General features: G+C 35.0%; 1 protein-coding gene across 1 annotated transcript; it reads left to right on the top strand.

Moving 5' to 3' along the window:
• The first annotated feature begins 4,370 nt into the window (after positions 1 to 4,370).
• Positions 4,371 to 17,858, top strand: LOC136802902 (matrilysin-like). The gene is made up of 7 exons (XM_067059658.1): positions 4,371 to 4,395; positions 5,271 to 5,350; positions 11,148 to 11,297; positions 11,978 to 12,218; positions 12,627 to 12,752; positions 14,002 to 14,121; positions 17,376 to 17,858. The coding sequence occupies exons 1-7, from the start codon at positions 4,371 to 4,373 to the stop codon at positions 17,426 to 17,428; spliced, it is 795 nt and encodes a 264-aa protein (XP_066915759.1). The 3' UTR covers positions 17,429 to 17,858.
• The last annotated feature ends 836 nt before the right edge of the window (positions 17,859 to 18,694 follow it).

The following is an 18,694-nucleotide window of genomic DNA, read 5'->3' as shown; positions in this document are numbered from 1 at the left end:
ATGATTTATAATCTTTTCAAATTGAGATGAATATTTTTTATCTATTCAGCATGAAATCGAACACAATATAAATAGACACTGGACAGGTCTGATATAAAACATGTGTCTGATATAAAACGGTAACACTAATGTAAAAATAATACAGACCCGACAGGATTTTTTCAGCCAGTGGGGATATATGGACTGAAACTCGATGGGGATTGATAGTCCCATATTTTTTATGGCTGGGGATTTGAATTCTTTTGTTTTCAAGTCAGAAAATTCAGTGGGGTTGTGAAAAATAGCAAATATTTTTTAGTGTGGATCGGTTTATTTGATTATTTTCAGTGGGGACAAAAATTGGAGGATAATTTTTCACTGGGACGAATTTTTGACCAGTTTTTCCGGTGGGAAGAGTTTCTAGTGCGTTTGTGAGAAGGGGTGTACTCCACATTAGGGCACACTAATTATTTAAATAACCACATACTTACTGAATCTATGAGTTTGTTACATTTAAATGATCAGTTTTGTTGGTATAATTCCCAAAAGAACGTCCGTTATTAAGAACATCCAATCTACGTGCATGCTGCAACACTACTTGAACCATAGTCATTATAAAAAAGTATAAAAAAGTGTTTTTATAATGACTATGGTTGAACTTTCGAGGAAGATTTTACCTACGTCATACGGGTACTTTCTTGTTTTAAAGTTACGCTGAAAGTAAAGAAAGCCATCCATGAAAAAAGAACATCAAATGATCTTTTAAGGACCTTACATATATGTATTAATAACTTCCTAGACGTCTCAATTAACGAGGAGATAGGTAATTAAAATGGTTAGGACATGATTTTTTCAAGAATTAGAAGGAGCTTAAGGATTATGTCAAATATAAATATAAATACCTATTATAAGACTAAATTAGTTAAAAACGAATAATAAGAGGCAAACAAATCAAGTATCACAAATCCACATCATAAGGATAGTGGCATAACCTTGCGGTCACGCCGGGCGCAAAACAAGGGGTTAACGATAATGTCAAATATTGTATGATGTACACGTTTTTTTATAAAAGAACAAACTATATAAGAACATAAGACTCCGATGGCCAAAATATTAATAACATGTTAAGAACATTTTAAGGCTTCGTCGACTCTAAAACAGCTAATTTCTTAGAAAAATAGGAAAAATTGTCACAAAATGGTGAAATTAAGAACATTTTTAGGCTTAAAGCCCAAAAAGTTAATAAGAACATCCGAAGGCTTCAAAAAATTTTGGATATTCTTATAAAAAAATGCGTTGACGAGAAAATAAATTAGAAATTTGGAGTAAATGAACTGATTATATGACATACCCTCCCATACAAAAACCATAAACCAATAGGTATTGTTTCCATACGAATTAAAGTTTGTCTTTTAATGAGAGTGATATCGTTTGCTTACTCGCCAAGTTTAATGAGGCCCCCCCCCCAGTGGTTGGCGTGATGGCGTGATAGAGGGTTTTTCGTGGCGTGATGGCGTTAAATTTTGAAAAACACGGCGTGATGGCGTGAAATTTGCAGTTCAGCGTGATCGTGAAAATTATATTTATTACTTGAATCGTAATTCCATGTCCATTTTAGCCAGTTTAGAGGGATTAAATTTCAAAATTTTCTTGGTCGGTCCCAACTATGGCAGGGCCTCTTATAGATCTCATTTTAAAGCATAAAAGAAACGGTGCAAACAGTTTTATTCGTCTGCCATTTATCCTTGTAACTTCCAATTGCCTTTAGCAGTTACTAGCTAGTCTTCAAAATAAAGTCGAATGCTACGGGTAGGGCCGAGGATTGAAAATTTCAATGGGGGGGACCAGAGGGCAAAGTCCCTCATGTTTTTGCCAAAAAAGCTACTTGTGCGTTTAAAAGATTTTCATTATTTTTACATGAATTATTTTTCAAATTGAATTGAAATGGGTCCTAAAATAGCACTCATAGCCCTTCAAAATTCAAAAATGTTCTCCGTTGCCCAACCATGGTAGGCTTTGTCAATTTACTCAGATATACCTCAGCCCTCAAACCGGGGCCCTCTGATGTGACCCACCAGTTGTCAAACAATTTTTGATATGTATAAGTCGAGATTACGTCATTTTTCCTATGCGAAACACCCGAAAAAACTAGAATTTGACCCCTGTGTATTACTAAAAATAGAAAAACAAAGGTCGCAAATTCCTTCCAGATTTTTCGGGTGTTTCCGATATGAAAAATGATATAATCTTCTATAAAGACATTTTATCCATACCAATGGGTCTAAATGTGGTGTAAAGCTGAATTTATCCAGAGAATATAAGCGTGAAAAGTAAATTTTCTAGGAGAAATGGCGTGAAATCGAAAAAAATTGGCGTAATCGTGAAAATCAAAATTTTCAGACGTGATGCCGTGAAATCGAAAAAAAATTGGCGTGACGGCGTGAATTTTGGGTCCGCTTGGGGGTCCTCTTTAATTCAATACTTAGCTTTTTCACATTAAATTGACACAGGTGTGTAGCAAGACTGGTCAGAAAGAGGATATAACTATAGAAAGACACTGTTCTGTTATGAAATATGTGTCTGATATGAAACGGGAACACTTATGTAAAAATAAAACCTTTAAAGGGAGAAAATAGATTATAAATTTAGAGTAAATGAATTGAATCTGTTTGTTGAATGTGACGTATCTATCATTCAATATCAAACAATTTGACCGTCACTTGGCCATTGTCCCATAATGTGATTATGCAATCTTGATTGGATGAACATTAAAGTCAACAAGTTACCGATGTCACGAGATAGTTACGACCAGACGAGGTAACCTTTTTAGCCAGTCCCATGTGGGATCAAAGTGGCATATTTCTCGAAGCTACTGAGCTCCTCTTTTTTTGGAAAACAATTGACGAGTTTTCAATTAATTGGTTTGTTATTTTAACTATCAATTCATTTACGTCAAAAGAATATACAGTTAGCTAGCTTATCTATTAAAATTGAATGCCGGTCCTGTATTGTGGGATGGCTCACTGGCTCTCAAAGATGTTTTTTTTTGGCTCTTAAATACAAGTCCAAGTCACCTAGTTGAACTTTAATGATTTTTTGATCAATCAGGATTTTGTTCGAAACAAAAGCAGACAAAAATAAAGATAATAAATTTGCCATGAATTGTAGCCAGGTTTCTTTATGGAAATTTACTGGTCGCATTCATATTTGGAAATCACTGGGGAATTAACATTTTATCAAGCCCTTTTCTCCAAGGTATTTGATTGACATGTTATTAATCTAACGTCTTACGACAATATTGGGCAGTTAAGTGTCGTCTCGTTGAAGGTATGGTGCTATTCAGTTGATGCTACACTGACACACAGCTGTTGGATCAAGTGCGTTTATCTGGTGTGGATCACTAGAGAAACAAGGCCAACACATTCTCACCTCATCCATAATGTATTGTTCAATCGATACTTAATACAGCTAATTACACGCTTCTTGAGTTTGCGTCTAATGAATTTGGTCAAGGTACATTCACTATTTAAACTGTGAATCTTGGTTGTGGGAATCGACCCGACCCGACCTCGTGGCAATGAAAACCAATACTCACTACATTATTAAGCCTATTGGGGCCAGATACCTACATTCTAACAAACGTGAGCAAGCTAAATAAACGTCATCAAACCAAATTGTGCGTCAAATATTTTTTAACGAACCAAACCCAAATAGTTTTGCAGGTAAATGGAGTTGTGGTGAGGCCAGAGTGAATATTTATCTATGAATCCATCGAAATAGGCCTTTTCGTAATTTTGATTGCAACGAATGCCTCTTTTTGAAGCCGTTACCCTTGAGTCATGAAAAGGTCTATACTTTGGTGATTAGAGGGTTAAATCAATTGCGTTTTTGCGAAACGAATAGATGCAAATTTACCTCAAAGATAAATACATTTCAACTCTAATCGGATTTTAATTGATTTTTTCTGTTATGTGTGCTCGAGTTTTTATTCTATTTCAAGCAAAATGACGTTGAAAAAAATTTTATACTTTGAAAGAGGTTGTGCAATAATTATGACTTAAGCATCCTTTCGCATGCGTCACACTGTTCACGTCAAACACCAAGAAAACGCACGATTGTCAAAATATGCCGCCAAAACAAAAAGATCATGACCATGTTCAGACGTAAGACGGTTTTGTATCTTTCCGAAATAAATATTCCGAACTGTGTGTGAACGTCCATTGCGAAACGTCAAAGAAGAAGGCGTTTACAAATATCAAAACAGATTAAAACGTCTTTGATACATTATTTTCATCGGAGCAAAACTGCCCGGTTTCGTTATTCCGAAATGCTCCAAAATCAGTATGAACACTTCCTATCCGTAACAAAGCAATACCCGGGAGAGGGGCAAAATGGGTGCCGGGTATGCTACTCACGGTAAGACGGTCAACAATTTGATGTACATAGAAAAAAACTTATCCTCCCTTGAGTGGGGTATGTGCTAACTAATAAAATAATGAAATAGAGTCATCATTTTATCATCACATACACATAATAAGCACTAAATTTTTATTGCCTTACTTTCTATATATACTTTCGGTTGGCTTTAAATCGGAAACATTTTATCTTCCGGATCAAACTTTAATCTATCGGTCAAGTTTTCTTTATTTAAACGTTATCTGTCCTTTAAGGTATGCACGAGGAATTTTATCAGATATTTGAGAGTCATAATCACTCTCTATATCAAAATGCAGAGAAAATCTTCTAAGACATCTCACCTACGATTGCACATTAGCTTGCAAGGCTCTGCTATCGTGACTGGGTAAAAGCCCTAAGAAAAATACGTGGAAAATTTGTATTTTTAAAATTTAAGTTCATTCAAGGGTTTATTTAACCCTACAAAGCTGAGTGACGAGTATATTCGTTAAATACAAGCCAGTTTATAGACAGACTTAAAGTTTTAAATCTGAGGTCCTCTGGAATTTCTTAAAACATTTTGTTGAGCCCCTTGATTAATTGGGTTGTTTTGAGGGTACTCTAGAGGAACAAACATGATCTCCCAAAATATTGCAATTATTATAGCAGCATTTATATTTTCCGGATTCCGGAGCTATGATCGATCACCTCAAACCATCAACTGTGTTTCCTTGCATCTCAAGCTGATGAAAACGGTCACCAAATTTTAAGTAAAAGACCTCATTAGGAAAAAGTTTATTAGAGTAATAATATGTGTAATCGATTGTTTCCTATACTAGAAAATAGCGTTTGTCGATTTATTAATTTATGTAATTAATTTTTTTCATAAATTGCAGCATCACTGACTCCTATTTGGGACATATCACAATTTAATGCTATCGTAAAGAAAGAAACAATTTTGACGTGTGTTTCCACAGTAATAGACATCAAGACATCCAATTGATTCTTCAAAATTTTGTGGAAACAGAATGTCATACTCAACATATGTATATCGCAATGGGCAACCATCTCCTTTGACCCTCGTGGTTTTACATACTTCATGAACAGCTGAGACCAGAAAGTCTATTGCAACACATTGAACAATCCTCTCCAGTGTCAATTTCATCTGCTGAAAACTTTACTCATTCCATTGCATCACTTCAAAGAGAAACTACGCAGAAAAATGCATGTTAGATTCATCAATGTATTTCAAAATTCGGTCAAATTCAAAGAGTTTTCTTGTCCTTTTTTCACGAGGCTTATCCATGCAATATTTTACTGGGAAAACATTTTTCATTCAGCTCCACTGTAGAGATGGATGAGTTGCTACATGTTTTATAGGGGTGGTAATCACGCCCTTTCAACTCAACCTTTCTCCACCTTTGGCTTTCTCCTGGTGGGGCAATGGAATGGTCTTTAGTTGGAGAATAGGAACCTTCATAATATATATACACATTATATAGATATGAAAACAAAAAACACAAAATAACTCCCCGATGGATACGCCACCAGGAAAGTACGTGTTACATGCGTGAAGCACTTTGATTTGAAGCTTCCTGCTATGCATTCTGCATCTTGGAACTTGTTACACGTTTTTTTTATAAGAACAAACTATATAAGACAGCATAAGTCTTCGTTGGCCAAAATGTTAAGAACAAAGTTAAGAACATTTTAAGGCTTTTGGACTCATAAACACCCTATTTCTTAGGAAAATGGTAAAGAATGAATATTCACAAAATGGTCAAAATAAGAACTTGATAAGAACATTTTTAGGCTCAAAACTCAAAAAGTTAAGAACATCCGAGGGCTTTAAAAACTTTGGATGTTCTTATAAGAAAACGTGTATTCTGATGCATCAGTTAAGACAACACGTCACAAGTCATTACTGGGTGACGTTTTATTTACATAATTAGATTTCAAATAATAAATCCTGACCTAATAATCGACTTCCTTTGTTAAGTCTTTACAATCAAAACTCCTTACAGAAAGGTATTATCCAAGTCTAGCCTTAATGACATGTCGAGTTAAACATGTGTGTAGGAGAACACTTTTAGGTCTTGATCATACGTCATCAACATCATACTAAGTACACTCCATCTTTGATGTAATAAGCATTTAAGTATAATTGTCTTTCGTTTACAATAGAGAGGTATATTTAATACGACCTACATATAAATTGAACTAACTTGTTTCACATATCTTATTAAAGACGGAACTGGCATACTGACTATCAAAATATAAGACTTGTATTGATAATATCTTATTTGAAATCAAAATGAATGTTCTTGTTTTTATTTTTGGGCTTTTGGCGCTTTGTGTATTTTGGGTAAATGGGCGCCCTGTTATTGAGAAATCACCGCTTGATGATTTTGCAGAAGAGGTATGTTAATTTCCGGTGTGTTGGGTTAAAGGTTATTTCAAAGAGTGCGGTTTGATAACCCGTTGTTAATCTTTGTTACTTCATATTTTTATGAAACTTTTACAACCTGCTATAGTTTTAGGTGCTAAAGTAAATAAGTTTTGAAATCCCCTCAAGTGTTGCCGAAGAAGCTTGAGTTACATTTTTAATTCCCCCTGAATATTAGAATCTGGCGTAAATATGTAAGTGATTTTCTCGAGATTTACTTCAAAAGTAAATAAAGTTGTAAAGCGTTACAGCGATTCCCTGAAAATTCCAATCCTTATCTGCTTCAGCGAAAAGAATTATTTTAAAGTGTTAAGAATTAATTTCGGAAGTTTTCAAACATTACTTTTCTTTTCCGTTCTTATCAATTTAGAAATATTACAAATAGTGGTGATACTTAGATCTCAGGACAGTTATAAAAGCAATAATACGTTTTAAGGTAGACTAGAGTCTACTTCTGGCTGAACTTTGCTTTTTGATAATTTTTGATGACGCTGAGTCTAGTGAAGTAGACTAGGAGCGTTTGGCGAGGTCGCCATTTTGAAAAAGAATGTTTAAAATCCAAATAACAAAAAATCTATTGGAGTTGAAAGATGTAATCAAAAATGAGAAACAAATATCAATAACAGATTTGCAATCCCTTATTCTCAAATAAAAACATTGCATCGTACTAATTTTACCTTCCAAAACAACTAAAATCTGGCAGACTGTTTTAAAGTCCGCCTAAGCAAAAGCATATTACCATATACTACCGGGCCACTTAATTGCGCCATCCAGTTTATCAAAAAGCTTTAAGTGGACCCCGGGCTAGTTTTTAGGTAGTGTTGCATTTTAATGTGAGAATATCATCTGTAATGACATTGCTTTTAGATCACGATTAAAAAGCTATCAATTGTTTGAAACATACAATTACTGGTACTCAGTAGTAGCTCAAACTCATTAAGTGAAGTTCCTTATAATAATCGAACTTTGAATTGACATGAAAATATAGCCAAGGTCATTTATTTCCCTATTAGTATATAACCGCAAATGCTTTTATAAAGTAGTCATGCTCTTTGGAGACCGAAATTATTATGCGTATTCAAATAGTGTGTGCGTTTACACTGGAAAGTCTCCTTAATTATAAGTCCATCAAAAGCCAAAGAAATAGATTTATGATGGATGAATACACTGGTTTATTACAGTTCACGAGATATATTATAACATGTTAATTGATTTTGCTCAAGGCTTCTCATTGGCTAATTTTCATTGATATTTCCATAAAGTCGCCTTTGATTGGTTGATATTGATAACCATACATCACTTGAAATCCGTAAACATATTTGTTGTAATGTTTTACTCGATAACTTCATTCGACTCTTTGTTACGTATACGCTATTATAAAGGAAAATCCTCAAAACTCGTCATCTTGACTGGGGTTAGAATGATTGAAATAAGATTAAAACTCTCTGAGAATCTCATTAAGATCTATCAAAATTTCGCATTTAAAAGTTCAAAGTTACTGCTGTCAAAAAATATCACGTCAGTTAAATCTGCAGTTTTAAAGAACTAAACATTAAATTAATGTTCGCAAAGAAAATGAATCTTGTAGCAATTTTTTAGTTTAATTTCTTATATCGCAAAAAAAATCACTTGTGCCGATGTTAGATGCATCAATTGACTCAGAAATTATGTATATTGAAGACAGCATTGCCAAAGCATGAATCATATCCAGAGAGAATCGAAGTCAGGTTGTAAATAACAATTATCAACTATGTATGAAACTTCCGATATTTGAAATATGCCTAGTATTCAATAAGAATAAATACCAAATTTATTATCAATTATCGCGAGTGGTAATTAAAATTATTGTCTGCCTTTAACAATAAAGCTTCACGGGGCTTGTTTTTTGTTAGTGCGTCACCGCATTACTCTCGTACAAAATGGACGAAAAATATTGTTATTTACACCACCGGCTGTGTGTTTTACTATAGGACAAATATATTTTAAGGCCTGACGTTCTTTAATTTTTTATAGAGAAATCTGGAAAATGCTATTTTATTTCTTATTTCTTATTTCTTACTTGTTTTTTTTTTATAACAACAAAGTACATAAGAACATAAGACCAAAATGTTAAGAATAATTTAAGAACATTTTAAGCCTTCTGGGAATCTTAGGAAAACGGATAAAAATACCAACAAAATGGTGAGAAAAAAAAACATGCTAAGAACATTTTTAGGCTTAAATCTAAAAAAGCTAAGAACATCAGAATATATTAAGAATCATCAGCGTAAGATTTGGCAATTGAATATGATTTTACCCAAAAAGTCAAGAATATTGACGATGAATGCAAAAACACCATTCTTATAAAAAAAAGCGTGTAATTAATTTTGTTAGGTTTATTTTGTAAAGGAATTATCAGATCATTTGAATCATCCTCGTGATATTTATCTATAGCGCAATTATCTATTTAAGTCGGCACGCAACTATTATTCTTGCGGAAAAAATACTTGAATGTTAATTACACTTAGTCGAGACAAGCTTAGCGTAATTATTTTTGCTTATTGATGTAGTTAATACTAAATGGGTTCAAAAAATGTCAGTTCAACGTTCGTCTTGCAACGTTGGCAATACACTTGCATCTTAGAATTACGCTTGAAGTAAAGACAAAGATAAAACAAAGCCATTACAAATATAATCCAAAAACATTAAGAAATACACTGACCACTCAAAGTACATCCCCTTTGCACAGACCCAACAGGGAAAAGGCCAAAACATCGTACCCGGTGTAAAACTATACTCCAAGTTTTTGAAGATAATCCGATAAGCAAATCCTCACTGCCAATTATTGTGCAACTTTTTCCATCTCTACTGAATTTTCTGGCTCGTAAAACAATGGAATATAAGTCCCCAGTCATATAAAATATTGGAATATCATCAATATCCAACGAGTTTTGGTTTGTTATTTTTATTCCTACTGGCTGTAGAAATCCTACCTGGTCTGTGAGAAGGGGTGTCATAATTTCCCTTATAGGGTTTTATAAGCTAATGTTTTTGGTAAGTTTGGGTTTCGAACGATTAAAAAAAAATTAAAATGAGTATTTTACGAAATACCATAATCTTACACACCCCAGTGAGGTAAATTAGTTTCTGTTAGTATCTATTAGCAGACAGAGTTATGTTCTTGCAATTTTTTATAAGAACAATGAGGATAAAAAAGATAAGAGCAGCAAAAGAAATATTTGAGGCTTAAAGTACAAGACTCAAAAAAAAACTTTAGACTGGCACGCCAGTCGGGCTGGAACGGTATCACGCGGGAAAAGTGATCGTAGGAGTTAGGTAAGCGTAGAAAGAAATTTTGTTTGCGGTGAGGGCTGAAAACAGTTAATCAGCAGCCCCCCACCAAGTTTTGCTCATTCTCCTGCGCAGCTCCTATTCTAAGAAACGCCCGCCACCTTTATGTTCCCGCCCTCTAACAGACTAGTTTGCTAGTCTACAAAAACTTACTCTTAGGTGTTTTTATGTAGTTTAAGCCCATTCGCTTTTGCTGTTAAGTGGAAACCACTCTGAAGGGAATTAATCTCCTTACTCTAGCATGGTTTCTACGTGGTAGAAAAAAGAGTACACGTCACTAACCTTTATATATCCTGGACAATAGCAAAATCTTTGATCGGAGCTTTTTCAAAAGTAATACACTAATGGTAGGAATCGATAGCGGTGTAAATTCAGACTGCTAGATCTACTTTTCGTGACATAATTTTCTTGATGTAGCGCCGTTAATCGCTAATTTTTGATATTGTAATGGCTTTTTGCACTTTCGAAAAAATTTCGATCTAAGATGACAGATATAGCTTTGTCCAGGGATTTATAAAGGTCAGTGGGCACACTTAAAACAAAAAGAACTGAATCATATCTGTTTTACACCGTGAGATTGGGTAACTTGCATCAGTGGAGGCTAACATGCATAGCCCTCAAATGAAAGACCTGTTTGGTCATCAAAATAAAATTACGCAGCTCCGCTCGCAGCTCTACTCTACCATTTTTGTTTTAATTTAATTTTGTATTTTAATGACCAACCAGGTCTTTCATTTGAGGGCTATGCATGTTAGCCTCTACTGATGCAAGTTACCCAATCTCACGGTAAATATTTATATTTCGAACTTATTTGTTTTATTGAAAACTGTTTTCCTCTGTCGAATCTTCGTTTCAGTGAAGTTTTCTTTTTTAACATGCTGCTGTTGTATAGTTGGAGCTGTAAAGTCGACAGGTTTATGCTGTAATTTCCTCACACTTCACTCGTCAAGGAGGTAATGAATTCACACACTTCAATATTCCATCATTATCTTTACAGAACGCCCGTAATGTTATTTTGTTCCCATACCTTATCAAGAAGAAGATCAAGCGATGTGGAATGGCCACACCCTCGAAAATTGACAATCAAGACGTCGCTAAAAACCGTAAAAGAAGATTTATCCCTCAAGGAACTGCTTGGAATAAAAAGGTTAGCCAGTTAGACCTAAATTAAGGTAAAGTTTGATCAACCCCCGGGGGGGGCACTCGATCTTGAAAACGACCGTACGTTCGGCCAAGAATCATTTCTCTAAAATCGGATCCTTACAGTGCAGGAAAAAAATTGGCTGAAAATCGACCCTTATAGTTAAATTTTTTTGAAATTTTTTGCCCTTTTCAGGGCAAAATCTTTTGAAATTTCTCAAATTTTACCTCAAAATTGGGTATTTTCTCAAATTTTACACCTTTACAGTGTACTTTCCAAAGTCCAAAAAACCTACCCTTAAGGGCCGCACGTCTGGTAGGTCACTTACCTGGACTGCCCCCCCCCCCCTGGGGATCAACCTTAATATTTTTACTATCAACTCTTTCTAATTTGAACCTCTATCTATTCATGAAAGCCTGTCTGTAATTCAAACCAAAAGTTGGCTCAACTGGAAAATGTCGAAATACTCTCAATAATCGGAAAATTTCTTTTTTCTCGAAGATTGAATTGGAAAGAGTCAGCAATTGCTGAAAATTATTGTGAAATAGCTGGAAAAAGTACACAAATAAACCAATATTACGTCTTTCCCAGTGCATAATTAATTGAAAAATTTATCACAGCAATTTATCAAAATAACCCTGGAACCACGCCATTCTCACTGTAGTAATCAATCAATTTTTTTTTAGTTATTAACCTGGAGAATCGACGAAAATACAAATGACCTACCCAACTTTTTGACACGTTTAATCATCCGCAAAGCATTCAACATTTGGTCGAAATGGATTCCAATGACTTTCCAAGAAAAGAATAAAGGCAAAGTCGATATTTCGATCAAATTTGTGAAGAAAATTCACAGACCTTGTCAAGTAGCTTTCACTGGACAAGATGGTATCGTAGCGCATGCGTATTATCCTTACCAAGGACAAGGTTGGTATTTGTTCCTTTGATAAGTAGAAGAATTGTCGATGACGTTGGTTAAAGTCCAGTCCCTCAAAATCCAAATCATATCTCAATCCTCCTGTTTTTTTTCAAAGGACTTGATCATTTTTGTATGGTTTTTTTCGCGTTCTTGCAGAAAGCAAAAAAAGAAAAGAAATACGAACCGACTTATACTGGGCCGCTTAACAGGTCCAACCAGTCTATCAAAAAGCTATGATTAGTCCTTGGGCTAGGTTGGATTTGTTTAGCAAAAGAAAGATTAAAAACCATATTACACCAGGTTACTTATTAGCTAAAGTTAATCAAAGCTATATCACCCTCTCCCCGCCCCGCCTTCCTAGGCTGAATTTGGCTTGTTTTTAGTTTCATCAATTTGTTTGTATTTCTGTTTTCCAGACATTGCCGGAGACATTCACTTCAACGATGACCAAAGGTTTACACACAATGCTGAACCTTCAGACAGAGGGGGTATGGGAACTAATCTAGCATGGTCTGCCCTCCATGAGATAGGACACTCTTTAGGTGAGATTTTGGTTGGTTGTTATAATGCGTCTAATACAGTCATATGTGTCTTGTGTTATAGGATAATACAACAATTGTTACGGGATAATATCAGTTTGTCTTTTCCAATATTTTTTCATCTTTTTCTACTCTGGCTGAACTGGTCATTTACAATCCCACACAAAATATTTGAGACAAAAAGGATTTGCTTTTGAAATTTTAAACACCACAAATAATTTTTAAGCGAGTTAAACTAGAGTTTTAACATAACACTTAAAACTTACGACCTTAGGATCTCAGGAGTTAAAAGCTCAAAATTGTTTCGGGCAAGATTGGGCTTTTCCAGAAAAAGATTTTACACCCGCTGTTGAGGATATCAACTTTTAAAAATATACTAAACCCCCTGGATATCCTCTCTTATAAACATGCTTACCCATTGGATATCGTATTTTTTACTTGAAACGACACTTTACCCCTGGATATCCGCTCCCTTGCAGATATTAAACCCCCTGGATATCCACTTTTGAGCAAAAATCGTTAATCCCCTGGGTATCCGATATCCTCAACAGGAGGTGCACGGACTATTTTTGGAAAAGCCCATTGTAGCCTGACAATTCTGTCTTTGTCAATTTCTCGGTGAGGCGTTGATCAGCCTGGATAAGAGTTCAAGGCTTTTTATCGCCTGTTCCAAATCTTCTGTTCGTGACTAGATTTTTGTTTTTGTTGGAAAGCTTTTAAGAAGAATTATCGAATTAAGGGTTGGTAGTCCAGCATATACATATATATCTTTCACAATGGTGTATTGTTCTGTGATTATAAAGACTTAAAGTGCAGTTTTTTTATTAGTAAATCGTAATCGTTTTTTTTTTACCCACGCTATTTTTCCTCCCTTTTGTTGTTTTTCTTTTTTGAAAAACATATTTACTTAAATTTAGACTGCTCGAATTAATGGCCTGTGACATATTTCAGATTTATGCAGCATAACATGTTATGGTTCCCTAACCATACCATAACTTAGGGTCATCTGCTTTAACTCTTTTTTTGTTTCTACTAGATGTGTGGAAACCATGATTGAAAGAATTACTTTTAAATACAATAACATTGTTTCCACATTATAGAAAAGGAGAGCGCACACTTAAGCAATTCCATTGGTTAATTATGGGTCTACTACGATTTTACCTAAAAAGTGATTTCAAAAATTATTTAACAAATTTAAAGACCTCTAGAAATTAGTTTAACCTCGAATCAACTTTTGTTTTCTATATCTTAGGGCTTGAACATTCGAACATATACGGCGCAGTAATGTCACCCTTTTACACCTCATTCTATCATCCTGGAGTTGATCTAGCTTTGACTAATGACGATATCAAAGGTGTCCAGGCCATTTATGGTATGATTCTTTTTTTAACTTTCTCTCATCATGTTCGAAATGAGTCACGTGGGTTTTCTGGACCAATAGGCTTCTTCCTAATAGTAGTATTATTATAAATCTAAGATTTATCAAAATGGTTTGTTAAAGAGCGCTCTCTTTCCAGATTGCTCATGATTCTGAGCCGTGCCTGATTTTTCATGTTCGAGTTTTCTCGTTCACAAATGAAGGTCAAGGACACAACCGATCTCGCAACCGATCAGACGAACCCAAAGGCTAAGAGGCTAAAGTAAGGCTAGGGCTGAATCTCCTATGTGTAGGATTTGAAGCCAAATATTTACTACCTAGTGGCATGAGCCACTTTTTTTTACTATAAACCCTCAAAATACTTACAAAATTCGAAAATGTTAACCGGAAAAAAAAAAGTGCTAGATTTAATTCGTCAGAAAGGAAGAGCAAATTTTAAGATGTTAGTTTCGCTTACGTCTCTAGCCATCAAATATAACTCATTGAAAAAGCTTCTTACAGAAATTGCATAATACAATGAGAAAATGACATTTTGAAGCAGAATTAAACTTCAGGTTGTGCTTTCAAATTTGCTCAATACACCTTTTTGACCGTAGTCGCGCGGTCAGGTACGTGCCACTTTATCATTTAATTACACCCCTGAAACTCAATCCAATCCTTATTTATACTTTTTTCTAATGTCTTTAGGTGCACAAAAAAGACTGGGACGGTTTTAGGGCGGTAAAACAGACAAAAAATGTCCGCGCGGCATTTGGCGGTTACGGTCGAAAAGGTGTATTTTACTTTTTCTACACAGGCAATTTACCTTTTTATCCTGTGAGATTAATATTTTCAAAACTTACGCACGTGAAAGCACTTTCTAAGTAAGATTTACATGAAATTGAATTGTGTGAATTCTTAAATTCCATAGAGACCTTTCACAAGTATGCCCTGCAATGCTCAAAATTTAAGCGCTCCCCTCATCCCATTTTCCCAAATTAGCATATTTGATAGGATTTTTGTGCATCTGTTACGTGCTAATTTCTATTAAATTTAAAGGAGTAAAATGCACAGATTTGTGCAGATTTCGCCTCAAAAAAGACGGTGAAAAAGATTATTTTTTTGTCATCATTAAATTGACTTGGGAATTCAAAAAAAATTCACAACAGAGTACTTGACCAGAAAAAGTTGATTACACGCTTTTTTATAAGAATGGTGTTTTTTCATTTCATCATCATGGATAGTCTGAACTTTTTGGGGAAAATCATTATCAAAATTTTTATACGGTATATTGTTAGGTTATATTCCAACCACCCAGCCTAATCTAGCATGTAATACATACCTCAAGCAAATATTTGGCAAGAACTTTTAGCCTTGCTGGGGAATAATTGGAATTTTACAAATAAAATGCTCAAAAGATCCTGTGCCGTAGGAAGCATTTTCTTATTGGGGGGGCTGAAGTTTAGTGACACCGCGAGGGCCAACCATGGTTTGACCGGGGGGGGGGATTTTGAAAATCTAGGCTCTAGATTGCTTGAAAATGCACTCAAAACAAAATGCTTTCAAGAAAAAACCAGAAAAACTTTGCATTTTGCAAAATAACCATTTTTGAAAAGATTATTGGGGACATAGCCTCCCCCCTCCCAGTTGCTACGGCACTGAGATCGGTATTCTTAGGTTCAGATGCGAAATCCCATGATGGTGTCATTCCAGAGAAATTGAAAGGGATAGAAAAAGCGCTTCTCTGATTATCCAATAAAGTGTTCTGATCGTTTCTATTGAAAACTCGATTGTTTCAGCTTTAATTAGGTAGTTAGAAAAAGTTAAGAAAAAACGGCTGATATCATGCCCCTGATATAAGGTTCTCGCATAATTTGACCTGAAACAAAAAACTTTCGTCACACTACGCTGATTATACACATTTTTTAAAGCGAAAACTTGAAATCCAAGAAGTCCACTAACTGAAAACAAACTTATCCCTTGAGGGCAAAGGGCCTGGTACATGATGAGCCATATAGTTCCATTGTTTTCAAGAAGCTGTTCTACTATCTCTTTCCATTTTTCTGGTTATTCTTAGCATTTTTTTTGCTTTAGAATAATTTTTTTGGCAAATTTCATCATGAATATTCTTATAAAGTATATCATTTTTTTAACAAAAGTTTGTACTACAGTGACGTAGAAAAATGTCGAAAACACGAATCCTAATAATGCTCTACAGACACTTTTGTTTATAAGTTGAATTGTTTTTATTGATATTGCAAAGCTATTTCTTTTCTTGTAACCTCTTTGCGCAATTCGGTGTTAAAAATCACTTCTTCTTTTTCTAAATCCTGTGGTCACTTCACAATAAAAATCTCCTTTCCATAAAGAAAACCACAAAAAGTCAAAAACAGGAACTTCACAACATAAACATGTTTTTATTTTTTCCTTTTCCGACCTTTCCGTCAATTTAGAAAGTAAATTGTTGCAAAACATTTGAACAGCTCATTGTGACCCGATGAAAGCTAGAACCCAACTGAATAATTCGGCCAAAATACTTCCTTGGTGAAAAATATTCTTAATTTCAACCCTTTTTGAAAAAGTGCGCTATGGTTTTAATCCAATTTGAAATGGAATTTAAAAATTGTATTTTAAAACCATCTCTTCTTCTGAAGTTTTTGAGCTAGACACAATAGATTTTCATCCTCATTGAGTATGTAGACGATCCTATCGTCTACACAGGCTCACTAAAAAGGGGCATAATTTAGGAGGCGAATAAACGATGGTTAGCCCTGGGCGGAGAGTAAGCAGTGGCGGAGGAGGTGTTTACAGTGTAGTCTGTTCCAAACTCTACCGCTGCTTTCTTTTTCTAAACCACCCTGACGCCCTGATGTTTATTGACCCACTAACGGACGATAGCATCGTCTACATCGAGTGAAAAAGTTCCACCATTAGCGTAGTGGGTTGACCGAAATCGAGGCAAACAGCGGAGGCAATCTTAAATTAGTAATTTGGCACCCTATTAAAAGTAAAATATCGTGGGAAGCTAGCACAAAAGTTTTTGACTTTTTTTATCTTTTTGTCTGAAATCTGCTAATTCTTAGATATAAAAAAGCAGAGAGTGGCCGGAATAAGTAGCCAGAGGTGCTTTTTTGCGCTCTTTGTCCTTCAGCGCCTCAAAATATCGGCCACTGGTCCCCTGCCCCAATGCTACTGAGTTCTACCTGGGTACTGAGAAAGTTGTTTATACAGCAGTTTTTTTTACCACATCTTCTATTGCACCATTTCAGGTAAATCAACACACAGCAAAACAAATCGAGTCGATTCTTTTCTTGTAAAATGAGTAGTTGGTGTGAAAAAATGAATGGAGGAGAAAAAGGAAGCTGATTTCTTAGCTGATTTTAATGCTATGCGCGTTTACCAGTGTGATGCATGCACAACAAGATAGTTTAACAACGAGAAGAAGATAATCATGATGTGGTTCCTAGAACGAGTGAAAGAGAAAAGAAATGGATAGTTCCCAGCTGGCACACAACGTTGTTTCAACGTTTATCTAACGTTCACAACGTCCATATAACGTTAAATGAACGTTGAAACAACGTTGTGTGCCAGCTGGGTCTTTAACGTAGTAGAATATAGAACATAGAACGTTGCTATGTCAATCTATGAACCCGACATCCAATTCCGTGAAATACATAAAAAGGTGACAAACAAACAATACACCTTATCAACCGTAGCCGCCTATTACTGCGCGGGCATTTTTTTGTCCACCTTTTCCCACTAAAACCATCCCAGTCCTTTTTTCGTAAATGTGTCAAAAAAGGATTGGATCGAGTTAAGGGAGATAATTAAATAATTAAGTGGCACGCGCCTGACCGTGCGACTATTGTCGAAAAGGTGTATAAGGGAGATAACTACATTATTGAAATCTGCATTTATAATGTGAGGAGATTTATAACAATAGTAATCAAAGTGGCTGGTATCGAATCGAAAGTGCTCAAATGGAGACGATGATATTATCCATAAGTAATGCGAGACGTTTGAAACTTTCGTGCTTAACGCTATTTGAAAAACATTGGAACTTATGAAATTGCTCCCAAAAATAGGCTATATAATTTTTTTAGATTTTAAGCAGATTAAAGAACCATTTTTAACCCATTGATTAAAGGTTGATTTTACTTGTCTAAAATACCATTTATATTTATGGAAATTGTATTATAAATGATAATTTTAGTATTAAAGCCGTAAATATTTATATTTGTATTAAAGAACAGATAAAAATAAAGATAGAAAAGTTGCCCAGAAAAAATTGTTTTTCTAATTGATTTTTCACCCTGTGCGTGAATAAATTTGCAGCTTTTTACTTCACAGTAAGTTATCTTTAGTTATTTCTGTAAAGAGAATTCGTGCATAAAAACAACTTTACTTTCATGTCATCGCTGTCATGATCCATGCCAAAGCTTCTTAGAGACTTAGTTCATGTAATGTTTCCAGCTCACAGACTTATACGCATGCGTAATTTGTCGTTATTTTAAACCACATGCAGTTATTTCCCGTGTTAAACAATGAGAAATGAATCTGGTCACTTTCGGTCGGGGTGGACGGTGAA

Source organism: Clytia hemisphaerica, unplaced genomic scaffold, assembly GCF_902728285.1.
Source record: "Clytia hemisphaerica strain Z4C2 unplaced genomic scaffold, Clytia hemisphaerica genome assembly, whole genome shotgun sequence".
Lineage (NCBI taxonomy): Eukaryota > Metazoa > Cnidaria > Hydrozoa > Leptothecata > Clytiidae > Clytia > Clytia hemisphaerica.
The sequence above is the reverse complement of the archived record's forward strand: the minus strand, read 5'-3'. Positions and strand labels throughout refer to the sequence as shown.

Bases quoted from the DNA above. Each gene is read 5' to 3' on its own strand.
- LOC136802902 (XM_067059658.1), top strand. From the start codon at position 4,371: ATGGGTGCCGGGTATGCTACTCACG. The intron at 5,351-11,147 runs GTAATAGACATC...TTATCTTTACAG, and splicing joins TTTTGACGTGTGTTTCCACA to AACGCCCGTAATGTTATTTT. The intron at 12,753-14,001 runs GTGAGATTTTGG...TCTATATCTTAG, and splicing joins TGAGATAGGACACTCTTTAG to GGCTTGAACATTCGAACATA.